This window comes from Aythya ferina, assembly GCF_964211825.1.
Source record: "Aythya ferina genome assembly, chromosome: 1".
NCBI classification, from domain to species: Eukaryota; Metazoa; Chordata; class Aves; order Anseriformes; family Anatidae; genus Aythya; species Aythya ferina.
Genome location: NC_140296.1, coordinates 86,681,009 through 86,694,758, shown reverse-complemented (window position 1 = coordinate 86,694,758; position 13,750 = coordinate 86,681,009). Strand labels below are relative to the sequence as shown.

At 34.7% G+C, this 13,750-nt stretch overlaps 1 protein-coding gene across 13 annotated transcripts in view; it reads left to right on the top strand.

The window, feature by feature from the left end:
- Positions 1 to 13,750, top strand: part of DMD (dystrophin) — a 1,246,037-nt gene that overhangs the window by 951,211 nt on the left and 281,076 nt on the right. For all 13 annotated transcript variants that reach the window (XM_084515490.1, XM_084515483.1, XM_084515486.1 and 10 more), the window contains 2 exons: positions 6,345 to 6,556; positions 13,395 to 13,549. In XM_084515490.1, coding sequence (XP_084371616.1) covers positions 6,345 to 6,556; positions 13,395 to 13,549 — 367 coding nt within the window. The remainder of the gene's footprint in view (positions 1 to 6,344; positions 6,557 to 13,394; positions 13,550 to 13,750) is intronic.

Sequence of the window (13,750 nt, the reverse complement as noted above, 5' to 3'; positions counted from 1 at the left end):
AAAGGTCAATATATCGACAACAATGCTTTTGGAAAGCACTCTCCTACAGAGCAAAATGAGAGCAGTTTAGGCTAATTTGTTGGACAAGGAAAACAGAAATTTTCTACTTTGCAGATTCTTTTGCTGTTCGTTTAATTGCTCACTTTTTTTTTTTTTTGTTATACTGGATTTAATGTACTTACCTAACTGGAGTGGAATGATTGCTTTTTTCGTCTTTGCATACGCTAAATATAACCTACAGTAAAGTGAATGTTATTTCTCCTGTAGCTGACAGCTCCTTCTCAGACTCCTTTTCTGTTGTTTCCACCGCTATTGTATTAAAAACCAAGGAGAGTAAAGTTTCTCAGGGAGGAGAGTTATATTTCATCAATAATAGGAACTCTTAAGAGAGGTTACAAGCGTTATTTTTGTTGTTTCTCTACTATACCTAGTGTATTAAAAGAAAGAATAACAAAATTCTGTAAATAAACAAAACAATTTTAAGCCAGCCACCACCTTGATCATGACTGTTCTTTTTTTCAATATACTAAAGCAATGATAACCAGATTGTAAAGTAGTAATCTCACATTTGATTGCTTTAAATGCAGGTTTTTTTTGCTTTGTTCTTCCTTCTAATAACTTACTAAACCTGTGTACAATTCAGCAGAATTTCTTTTGTCCATCTTAGTGATATGATTGATATTGAAAAGCTAGTGAACAGTAGCAATGAAAAAAAAAAAAGAATTGAATAGTAACCTTGAAATTACATACTGGTAGAATGTCTCTAAATGATTTGTTTGAGGGACTTCAGTGTTGGACTGGGAGCAGCTGGAGCCATGAAGGGATACTTTACTGTGAGCTAGTGCAAAACTGGTGGATGGGGAATAAAATGAAGACTTCAGCTGGAACACTGTGATTAGGAAAAGTATGGCTTGGAAATAACTTCAAGTGGAAAAGGTCCCACCAGATTTAATTCATGTAACATATGTCTTGGACAGTTTACTAGCAAATTGTTTTTCTGACTTATATAACTAAGCATACTATGACTACTTTTGTATATTTTGTTGAATTTACCATTGGTGGTGGCTATAAGAATAGCTATAAAATTAATTTATAACTGTAAGATGCTAATGGTAGTTTTGAACTTGGTAGTGATTTTAAGCAATGTTTAAATATTTCTGCTTGTTGTATGTACTTTGTCTTTCTGATACTTTAGATTTGCTAATTGTCAAATACTATGTTTATTACTGTGGTGGTTTTACCGTGCTAGGCAGCTAAACACCACAACTACTCTCTCACTCCCACTCCTTAGATGAGGACGGGAAGAAGTAAAGTAAAGAACAACTCATGGGTTGAGATAAGGATAATTTAATTAAAGGAAAAAAATATTAAGGAAAGATTATTATTAACTAAGCAATTTAACTAAAGGAAAAAAAAGGGGGAGGGGGTGGGGAGGGGGAAAAGAGAGGGGGAAAGGCAAAAAAAAAAAAAAAAAAAGACAAAGGTTATGTGGAAGTGCAGAGGAAAGAAATTATTCTCTGCTTCCCACAAATGAGCGATGATTGACCATGTCCTTGAAGCAAGGCCTCAATGCATGTAGCCGGTGTTCGGGAGGAAGACCAACGTTTTCATGAGAGCCCAACCCTCCCCTCTTCTTCATGTTTCCACCTTTTATTGCTGAGTGTGACATCATACAGTATGGAATATCCCTTTGGTTGGTTTAGGTCAGCTGCCCTGGTGATGTTTATTTTCTCACTTTTTTTTGCCTACCCCCTAGGAGGGTTAGAGAGAGTCCTGATGCGGTGCCAGCATTGCTCAGCAGCAGACACAACACTGGTGTGATACCACTCCTGTTCTAGCTACAAGTGCAGAGCACAGTATGAGCTGCTGCAGGAAAAGTTAACATTCCAGCCAGACCCAGTACAATTACTTTTATTAATATATATGTTTATATATTCAAATAATGGTTGCATTGATCGATAAAACAACTTTTAAATTTCCTTAATCCTGTATAGAAAATGCTATCTTTTATTATTTTTTTTCCAGATTCCCACTTTCCAGATTGACTGGTAAATAAATGCTGTACTGAATCATTAAGAATCCTTCTGAGATAGTTTCAAATACTGATTCTTACAATAAAGATACTGTGCTGCTGCCAAAGTTAAATAATTAAATAGATAATAAAAAGAAGAAAAATAGATACAGAAGAGTGCTACACTATTAAAGAGAGGTTTTGAAATGTTGGAGGCACAGAACTTAAGAGTAATGAACAACGTAAACAGCGGTGCTTCAGAAACTACTGAACTGTGAGACAAAAAGGATTTTGTCATTGTTACTAATTATTTTAAGTCCCTTCACTTCAGTGATTTTAATAGTGCACATGGAGCCACATTCATTCTGTCTATCTAGATGTTTTCAATGTGTAGTCATCACAGTATGTAGGTGCAATGGCATAGAAGATAAACATCTGAGTCTGGGCTCAATAATATTCAATTGTGATCCAGAGTACAAACAGAACAATTACATTATCTTTTCCGACAAAAGCTTACTTTTTAGCCATATTGAATATTCCTATTTAGGTTTCAGAATTTTTTGTGGTCTCTGCAACAGCTTTTTTTGTATGTGAGCATGTTTTTGCTTTATGTAATTTGTGTTCTTATATAGATCATTACTTATTGAAGGCCTTAAATTCAGGGCGGGAAGTAGTGATCAATTTTATTTATTTCTCCAAGATTTGGGCAAATCCTTTTCTGGAACAGCTGCTTCACATGCCATTGATTCTTTTATGATTGTTTTTAAAAATCTGTATCTTATTTCTAGAGCTGTTTCCATGGTTCTAGATAAGAGTGATTGAACTCTTTAACAAATTCTTTTCCCTCCGCTGAATCCCATGTATTCATTGGACCCTTCAGGGTTTTGTTAGATTCTCACAGCAGAAATAACAAGGTTGTAGGCAGACAAAACTCAGTTATGAGGTTCCTCATTGCTATCATGTAAAATACTCTTAATATTTTTTTCTTTTTCATTTTATCATCATCAATGTATTGCTGTCAGCAGTCAGTCAGAGAAAGACTTTTGTATGTTCCAGTGCCCTTGCACTGAGACACATGGCATTCAGGATTCTTTTAAAATCTCTTTTACTGTCCAACTACATTTGTAATAGCATCTCTCAAATCCTTCTCATCTGCAGTCAGTAACTCACTGGCTGCAGGTGAGTGGTTTGCTGGTTGATGCGATCACTTCTAACACAATAAATACTCAGACTGGATTTTCTGAACTTTTTTGTTCAGCATAAATCTGTAAGTGGTAATTCCTTCTGTGTGAAACAGCCCACTAGAAAGCAAAATATATCCTGAAGAGACACTGATTTAGTGTTTTTTCAGTATGTTTTGGAAGTGAATTCTCATATTCTCATATTTTCAGCTTTAGAGGTGTTTTGTTTTGTTTTGTTTGTTTTCTGTTACTCAAAAACTGTTTTCTGTTACTCAAATCAAGGGTCCACATACAAATGAGAGTATTGTTTAGAAGATGTGAACTTGCTGTAATGAAGGGATTCTTATGTCATTCATTAAAGAATGTTGTCATAGTTGTAAAGGTCTCTCTGATATGAAGATCTCTGCATATTTTGTGTTACATAGTACTTCACTGTTTGGTATAATCTAGCTTGGAAAGACCAAATTAGTTGTGGCGTGGTTAGCTTGCAGTACTTTGTTAAATGGGTTTGGTCACTCACTGGTTCAAGAAAACAAAGTTGTAATATTTATTTTGTTCAGATTATCTAATAACTTCCTGAACTTTTAACCTCAAATCTCTAAGAAAGCCATACTATTAAGTATGTTATTTTTCTTTTAATATATATGCATTTTTTAACTAAATTTGTGGAGTTTCCATATCACATGCTTTTCTTTTACATTTTTGAGGGAGATAATCTAAGTATTTCACAAGGAAATGTGTTTCATAGATTTAGAGCCTGTATATTCAGTCTCTTGTATAATCGGGCTCCTGAATATATCCTGAATATATCTTCTGTAACACAGCCTGATTCCCCTCTTGGGTGGGAGAATTGATCATAGGACCATGGTACACGATACTCATAATCATACATGGTACATAACAATCTTGCTGAGAATAGCACAGTTTCTTAGAGAAGGACTTCACATGTCTTACTTAGGCACAAATGTCATGAGAAAATAAATTTAGAGCAGCTGTTATAATGAATTAATATTGTTGTAGACCCAATATTCTTTTGAGTGAGTCCTGCAACAGAGTTTTCATTCACTCTTAAAGAAAAGACACACATACACAACAACAACAAAACAAGCTTATAATAAAGCAAAAATAGGTGGGATTTTTGTAGCTCCATCATGGACAACTGACAGAAGTAAGCTATTATACTTTTGTGAACTCTATTGACCAAAATCTCCAGGCTGTCAGGAACTACAAGATAATATACTGCATGTCTCGGAGTATATGGGGAGAGGAGCTTGGGTAGTTATCTGCAAGAAATAGGTGGCTGTTATTGCATATATGCTAGTGAAACTGTGGAAGGTATTTGAGCATTCTTTGTACATTAAACCTTCAGCACAACCCTTAGGACACATGCTTTCGTATGGCCCCATGATTTTATTAGAGCAGTTCAGAATTCTTCTGTTACTCACACTTCCACTAGTCCACAATCTCTTTGTTGTTTTAGGCATGCCCAAAAGCTTAAAGCAGAAATCTACTATACAGATATGGCATAGAAATGAGTTGTTTTGTGACATTCATATACAGCTTTCTAAAATGAGAGTTAGATTTGCTTCAGATTAAATTTATGTATTTGGGCCTTAGGCTTATCCTTCGTTTGGTCTGTTTGTGTTTCATGTTTTCCCATTTTGTTTCTTCGGTTCGTATTCAATTTCCTTTGACTTAAACGTGCTGCCATGCTTACTCACAGTTTTTATCCATAGGCTTGAGCAGGGGATGCTGAAAGCTTTCTTCTCTTACTCTAAGCATCAGCTATGTCTATCTTTATCTATTCCTACAGAAGAAGGAAGAGCACTGTTAGGTGGACATCTCTTTCCTGCTGAGGCTTTTCTCACCTCTTCAGTCTTTAGCCTCCATCACTCTGGAATCAACCATGCAATGAGAGATGTGGTGTTGGGTCAACAATTCAATAATAACTTCATTTGCTTTCAATTACTCTAGGAATTTCTGTTTTCCTTCCCTAGAAGGCCTGTGAATTTTTAGTGTAGTGAGGCAGTTTAGTTTAGTGCTGACTAAACTCAGGAAATAGAGTAAAATAAAGTGCACCTATTTCTTCATGTAGAGCATTTTTTTGTTTGTACATTTTTGCTATTTCTTTTAGACAAATATGTTTGAAAGACTAAGTCTTGACTGATTGGAAGACTAGGTCCCCTGATGCTTTACACAGCAGATTTGCTGTACTACTGTGGACTAATCTGGTTCCAGATGTTAGCCAACACTATCAGTGATTCCAGTGATTGTTGGGTTCCCCAGGATCAGATTTCTTTCAAATAGTGGCAAACCTTGTCCGTATTTTATAATTAACATGAATATATGAGAAAGATTTTAGACAGCCTTTGCATTCTGCTAACATTTGCCTTCATGAATTAAGAAATATTGCCATTAATTATATCTTGCAACAAATCTTTAAAGAAAATTACTGAATCATAGCATCATTTAGGTTGGAAAAGATCTCTAAGATCATCTGATCCAACCTTTAACCTAGCACTGCCAAGCCCAACCATGTCACTAAACTCTACATCTACACTTTTTTTGAAGACCTCTAGGGCTAGTGACTCAACTGCTTCCCTAGGCAGCCTGTTCCACTATTTCACAAGCCTTTCAGTGAAGAAATTTTTTCCAAATATCCAACCTAAACTTCCCCTGGTGCAACTTGAGGGCATTTCCTTTCTTATCACTTAGTCATAAGAAAGAGACCTATCTCTAGACTGATAGAGAAGAGACCAATCCCTACCTTGCTCTAGTCTCCTTTAAGGTAACTGTAGAGCAAAGTCCATAAAAGACTTGTTCTTCAAAGTTATTAAACCTTGAGTTGGTTTGGTAAGAATGAAAGATGATTGCTGCTCCTTTTTCTCAAATGCGATCCTGTTTCTTAATGCTTTTTTGAGTCATGAACCTGGAATTCCTGTCTCCATATGTATCAAAACACATGATGTGCACGAAAGTATCATACTGTGTCCCAGAACAGTTTATCTGTTATTAAACTGAACTTAGTTGCAGTTACAGCCAAAAAGTACAAGAACTCTCTAATATGGTCAATTCTAGAAATATTTACTCAACACACACAAAAAAAGGCTTTTAACTGACTCAGCTTTTGTTTTCCCTTTGTGTTTCACCAGTTGAAAAGATACAGAGCCAGTGGGATGAAGTGCATGGATACCTCCAAAGCCGGAGACAGCAGCTTCATGAGATGTCAAAGGATTCAACACAGTGGCTAGAAGCTAAACGAGAAGCTGAGCAGGTTCTTGAACAAGCGAAAAATAAGCTTGAGTCGTGGAAAGAAATTTCCTACACCGTGGAAGCTCTGAAAAAGCAGAACACTGAGCTTAAGGTCACTACTAAAAACTAGGAATTTAAGATAAATAATCACAATGTTGATAAGTGATTGAAAATATTTCGTTTAAGTTAACTAGATTTTTAAAGAAAATGTCCTCTAAGTATCAAACAGTGCACATTAAAGACAAGTCCTTTATTCCTTCCCATTTCCAACACACATTTGTAAGAAATTAATTTACTAAGTTTAAAATGGGTATTACATAATTCTTGAATGAATGTGGTCTTATCAGTCATAGGAAATAGCTGGATGATCTCGCAGAAAAACAAACAAATGAACAAACAAAAAACCTACCTCTTCAGTACAAGTATTTCTCATCTTTTCTATAGAGCAGCCTTAGCTGAGGCACTGGCACTGCAGATTGGGAAATCCTGTAGTATTGGCATTTGTCTGCATTGACAATGAAGTTGTACAGGTTGCCTGAAGGTAGTTTTAAAAAAGTAAAGAAAAGGAAAATATGTACCAACCTATCTGGATGCCTTAAAAATCAGGTATTTTAGACTTGCACCAAGATGCTCTCACTGGGTTCAAGCTTTGTAGAGTTATGAAATAGAAAGAAATAAAATTAAATAAAAATAAATAAATAAAAGAAAAAAAAAAAAAAAACAAATAGCTGGTTTTATGTATTTAGCCACATATATTGTCAAATGTTTGGTGCTAAAATGTGCACCTCAGTGAACATAGCTGAGCTGTACCTCAAGTAACAATGCAGATATGCCCAAACTCTTGCATCAGCTTTTAAGTTTCTTGATAAGGAAATAGTCATACTTTGGTGACATTCCTTATGAATAAATTTTGAGAACAGCTGTTTCAGATTAATCGTATCTCATTTTCTGGTTGGGGAAAAACAAGATTGAAACCAACCAGTTGATCAGCCTCTTAACATGGCTCCTGCCTCCATGGTAATGGAGCGTTACATTTTAGTTATTTGGCAGAATAGTTACACAAATATTTTCTGATATTTTCTCCTCTCCTGCCCTCCAGATTATTATTATTATTATTACTTTTTAACTCCTAGAACTCTGTTATTTAGTTAAAGTTTGTGGACTTGGTCAGTCTTTTTTGCCCAGATGAATGGTGATAAACCACTGTGAAGAATAGTGAGGTGAGGTCCTCATCAACTAGTTTTGCTGCCAGAGAAAGTATGTTTGTGACTGCATGATTGGTCTTCAGCTATCTCAGTCATAAAGGTGTCATTACTTTTCTGGTATTTAGAAGTGGATACAAAATCTGTTTTTTTCTTCTTTTTTTTTTTTTTTTTTTTTTTTTTTTTCTTTTTTCTTGTCTGTTTGCCTGTAGGAAGAATAAAAACTTTCATCATCTTCTTGCTTTAGGGCTGGGAAGTGTTTAAGTTTTCTTATTTAAGATTAAGGTCATTGCTTAGGAAGGGTGGATTATGGTAAACAAGAGTAATCACTCACCAATATATTGTAAAGAGTTAGAAATTATGTATACTACTGTCATTCTGCATATAGGATTCCCATTTGTCACTGTCTTTCTGCAGAGTTGGAGTTCTGGCTTCTGCCCAGTGTTTTGTTTAAGAAGAAGAAAAAAAAAAAGAAAAAAAAAAAGTGTCAACAAAGTCAGTGTCCCAGCTCTGCAAAGACTCAATTATTGAAAAAATGGTTTGTGTAGTCTTATGTCACATGTGTTGGAGTGTCTCATGTCTCAAGCACAAATTATGTAACTAAGAAAACAACTGAAAATGTTGTTTTAGGAATGAATTTTATGTGCACTTTTTTTTACAAGCATATGTGAGATTTAGGTGAGGATCATCTAAATGAGTATGCTTTATGAAAAGTCATGGTTTTTTTGGATCAACATATGTCAAGGAGAAAAAGAAGAATATGCTCTTTTTCTCCTCCATCTCCCAGGTTACAGAGAAAGTATACTAGTATATGCATTCATAGAATGTATCTTTATCCATACACAGAGTTTTTGAAAGGATATCTGTAAATTCTTTTCACTTCTGCAGAAGAGAAGTAGCAGTCAGGGTATCAGTACATTACGCAATGCCTGTCCCAGTCTTAATTTAATGTTACATGCTGTAGCCAGTTACAGATATTAGACTATAATTATAGTGTAACTGTTAAAGCTGGTCAAGCTTACAGTTAGTCTGACATAATATGACTGCCCTTGTGATGATACAAACATCCACGGGCTCTACTGTTCCAGGGTTGTTTACTTTCATTTGTTTAATTTTGCCTATCCTCTCTTTCTCTCTCCCACAAGTCTGAAAAATATTCACCTCTATCTTTGAGCCTCTTCATTTCCTTTAATTTGGTTCCTCTTTTTTTTACATTTTTTTTTACTTTTCTTTTTTTCACAAGTCTTCGTAGGGCAATTATCTTTGTCTGCCAGTAATTCCTATTGTGACAAATCCATCATGAAAGCTTCTCAAATGTGACAGCATCAGCTGTTGTGTTCATGCTTGAAATAAAGGGTCATGAATTCTAAGTAAAACGGAAATCTTATTTGAGTTTAGCAGCTTTATATTTCTTCTGTCTACTAGTATCAAAACTGAAGGACCCAGAAATATATCAAGTCCTCAAAATAAATGTTTTCCAGGCTGCTGTGCCAAACACATATATTTTGATGTTGTCCCCTGAATAACTAGAGCAAGTATACTGTCTTTTGGCTTGCTGTTACACTGATGAAAACAAAGCTGTCATTTCTATTCATTTCCGTTGAGAGAAAGAGAGAGGTCAGTGTGAGAAATTCTTCAGACATATTCATTTTGTCAGCTTCATATCTCTGCACAGTTTGGTGTGAGAAAGTAGTCACAAAAACGTGTTCTTCTGATTTTTGTTAAACATTGTAGGTCTGCCTAAAGACAGCTGAGCCAATGCAAAAATTCCCCTCTGCTCTGAATGAACTTTGGGTCAGTGCTTGTGTTAATGCTTTTCTGTTAATGCATCCTTATGCATGAGTAAATGGGCAGGCACTCAGCAATACTCCTCTTTTGATTATTTTTATTTTTTACAATACCAGCATAAAACAAAAATCTGTCTTGTATATTTGCTCAGTGATGTTTTTTAATACAATTTGACATGCATTACTGACGTTTGAAAGTAACCTAGTACAGTGTAGCCTCTAATTAAAAATATTATTTATTTGAGACAAGTTAATTCAGAGCTAATTTGCTGAGGAATAATGCATTTTTTTTTCTCTTTCTTTTTTAGTTTCATATTCAAGAACTAAATAATGAATGGGGTTAGGTATGGAGAATCAGAATATGGCATTCTGGCCAGTGAGAGTTTTTACCCATTAAAAATTAAGTTTATTATTGTTTATTCAGTGATAACTGCAGATGGTTAACTCAGCAGGCTGAAGGTTATATATGTACACATAGCACACTTCAACTCTTCAGTCCCCAAATAATCTGAACATAAGCTAGTGGAAAACTGGTTTATTCTTCTTAATATAATACTGAGCTTAATTTTGTTTTGTTTTGTTTTGTTTTTTAAATACCACCCTGCTAGGATTGCTAGCACTCTCCTTGGTGCTTTGTTTTCGTAAGAGCTGTGAGAGACTGAGAGACTTCTTTTCTCTGTGAATCATTTTAGCTAGGATGGCCAAAGTGAAGCAGAAGACGGATGGAGATGAGGTTTCCTTTCTTTCCTTCACTGACCACCTTCTTCCTGGTTGCCTAAATAAGAAACTGAGGAGCAGCCTGGTGACATCCTCTGCTGAGACTCAGACACCAAGCAGCCTTCCACTGGCATAGCCCATGTTTATGCCTTGTTTATCCCTCATCCTTTTCTGTTTTGGTGGACAGGGGATGAAGGGACTAGAAGGTTAACTCTAGCTAATTTAACCTTTCCTTGAAATGTTACTGGGCACTCTTTTAGCACTTTATGTACACCAATATAGGTTGAAATACAGTCTCAGCATCCTGTCGATTTTTATTATTCCAGGGTTGACAGGAAACTGCTTTCATTTCAGTAAAACTATTAACAATCAAGGTAATGTTATCAGTATGATGCAGACACTGAAATAGAAGTCCTTAATGGAATAAAAATAATTTAAGTATATAAATAAAATGTGCTATAAATATATTGTAAAAGGACAAGAAGACAGCTTCATTTTCCAGATTTGTAATATATTAACTGGTGTGGTATGGGAATTTACATGCTCGAAGCTGGACATTCCTGTACATACATACTGCAATACTTGAACTTCTCTGCATAGTTTGTTTTGTTCCACTGGGCAATCCTGGGGTAGAGGATTCCCATCTCTAATTTCATTCCTTGTTTTTAATCAAGGATCCTTAATTATACAGACTTTCTTCATAAGAACATCAACTAGTGCCTTCTAATTAAAAATTAAATTTATACTTAAGTAAAATGATAAATGCATAGCCTTAATTCTTTAAGCCTTTTAATAAACTCAGCAAATTCCAGTGATGACACAGACAAAACAAAGATAAAGCTTATAAAAATGTGGAAATGAAACTAAGATAATGAAGCATTTCCCCCTACCTAACACCACACCTCACCCCACCCAGCAAAAAAATCAAACGCTCCCGAGTAGCTTAGAGATAAATGAATAAATGAGAGCTAAAAATATAATAAGGAGGAATAATAATATAAAAAAAAAAGCCACCAATTTAATCATTAAAAAAATCATTACAGTCATATAAGATTAGAGTTAATGGGTGTCTGGTGGACAGTTAAAACATTTACCACAACACTTTGTCCTCAGTGTCTGTACAAAGAGCAGAGTTGAAACAAGGCATGCACTCTTTAAAGTTGGTGAAAAATTGCATACCAATTTCCGGTAAAGTAAAAAATAAAAATTGTTTCTGTCGACAAAACTCTCTATATTCATCTTTTTTTTTTTTCCTGATTGATGATCTAGTGTTGTAATGTCAGGAAGTTAATGGATTAATGTTGAAGTTAATGGTGAGAATCAACACTTTTGGAAATAGCCTTGTGATGGATCTTTATGTATTTTTATTATAAAGCTGGCTTTGGAGGGTTTTATAAGGTCATTAACATTACATGGAACTGGGCAAAAAGAACTTATTTTCAAAGTAAAATTTACAGGCTATTAGTTTACAATACAGACAAAATGTTGTGATAACTTTTCTATATAATGCAGCAAACAGTCTGATGAAATATTTTAGCTAGAAAAACGTAGCTGTGTGCATACATAATGTGAATTAAAGATGGATAGACCTTACTGTAGAATATGCATGCTATAAAAACTCTACAAACCTGAAATGATGATTTCTGTAGGTTTTATTTATTTTTGATTTTATAGATTTTATTATGTAAATATTAGCAATTATATATTTAGTATATATAATTCTGCCAGGGAAGGTGCTGAGATAAGAAACTGTATTCAAAACAACCACCTGCCTTTATCTTCTTCAAAGGAGTGCTAGTGATTTTCTATACAATTATCAGTTCTCCTGGCTGTACCTCCATACTTAACATGAAGGAGTAACAGAACTGTTTAGGCAGTTTCAGCTTAACTGCAATTAACCATAACGTTCAGATGGTTCTCAAAGAGCTAGTAGGCTCCTCCTAATGTTGGATTAGTAAAAATCAGATCCCTTGCTGTCCCAGTCTTAGCTAAAATCAACTTAAGGCTTTCTGAGATGAAAATATAAGCACACAAAATGTTCCAAATGTACTCATTTTTATTTAGACTGTTTAATCAGGGATTGCATGTTTTAGTTCAGCTTTGTGTGGAGGATTCATTGTCTGAATAAAAACAGGATTTCAAGAGGAATACCACTTTGGGAGAATGAGAGGGAAAAGCATTTTTCTTCACAGAGATTTCCAAATTTCAAGTGTTAAAGCACACCAATAAAGTCAGGCCTTACTGTTTGTTTGTTTATTATTTGTTTGTTTGCTAGATAGCTTCTAATGTTTACATACAATTTAGTGTTTCTATTGGCAAATTCAACCTTTTTTTTTTTTTTTTCCATTTGCGTTGTCCCATTGATTGCCTAGTTGCAGTCTTTGCCTAGTACAAAACTACAAGTTGACCATCGATCTTTGCTCTTTCATTTTGTTGTTACACATTATGGATTGAATATGCAGCTTCAGTGCATTTATATGGAAATTTTCTCTGAGGAAAAAGACTACTGGGAGAGATGCATGGGGTCTGGTTTCTGGCTGAATGAGTATTCCAGATTTCCTGGCTTGCTGCTGTAGTAAGGCAGCTGGCCCAGGTGGGGCCAGGGCAGAGGAAAGGAAGGAATGTTCAAGATATAAAAAGCTTACCTACTAGTAATAATAATAAATTAGCATTATAAAGATATAGATAGGTGTACCAGAATTTTGCTGTACTGCAGATTTAGTGCTGTTCCAGTAGGTGGCACTAATTACATAAACAATTTGGTAAGAGAATTAAGAAAAATAAAAAAGTGAAAGCCCAGGCATTATTCATCCATACCTTAGTATAATTTCACATGATAAAAAAGAAAATTAGATAGAACATAGTATTTCATTGTATTTTCTATCTTGGTATAATCCAACATCAAAAATAGAAGATATACATGTAATAATGCATCCATCTATTTATGTCCCAGAAAAGAACAATCAACATTCGCTATTTATCAATTTGAGCTACCATGTTTTTTTTGGCTTTTAGGATTCAGATGCTTAATCTCTTCAGAGATTAGCCGTAGTCTTACAGTCTTATACCTATAAAAAATTCAAACATTTAGAAAGACTTTGACCAGTAAGAAGTCCTTCCTCTGTTCTTTTTTCATATTGATGGTATAACTTGTCCATCTCCTTTTCTAATAAACATAGTATGTGTGTAATCATTTTATGACAAACTGTTATTTATTCTTTTTTTTTTTTTTTTTTCACTTCAGCAATTTTCAAAAGAAATACGACAATGGCAAATAAATGTAGATGTGGTGAATGACATGGCACTGAAGCTTCTGCGTGATTATTCAGCAGATGACACCAGCAAAGTAAAATTGATGACAGATAACATTAATACAACATGGGCTACCATTAATAAGAGGTAGGATATAAATTCTACTATTAGGTTTGTTGTTAAACTTCATTGTCTAGCTTTGGTTGGAGATCACAGAGGATAAAAAATTTGAAAACGAGATGGTTATAATGAAAAAGGTAAAGCAAAATGACTGTCATATTTTGTAGGCCTGTGTCTTTGGAATGCCATTTAATTTGCTCATATAACATTTTGCCTCCTGCCAATTTC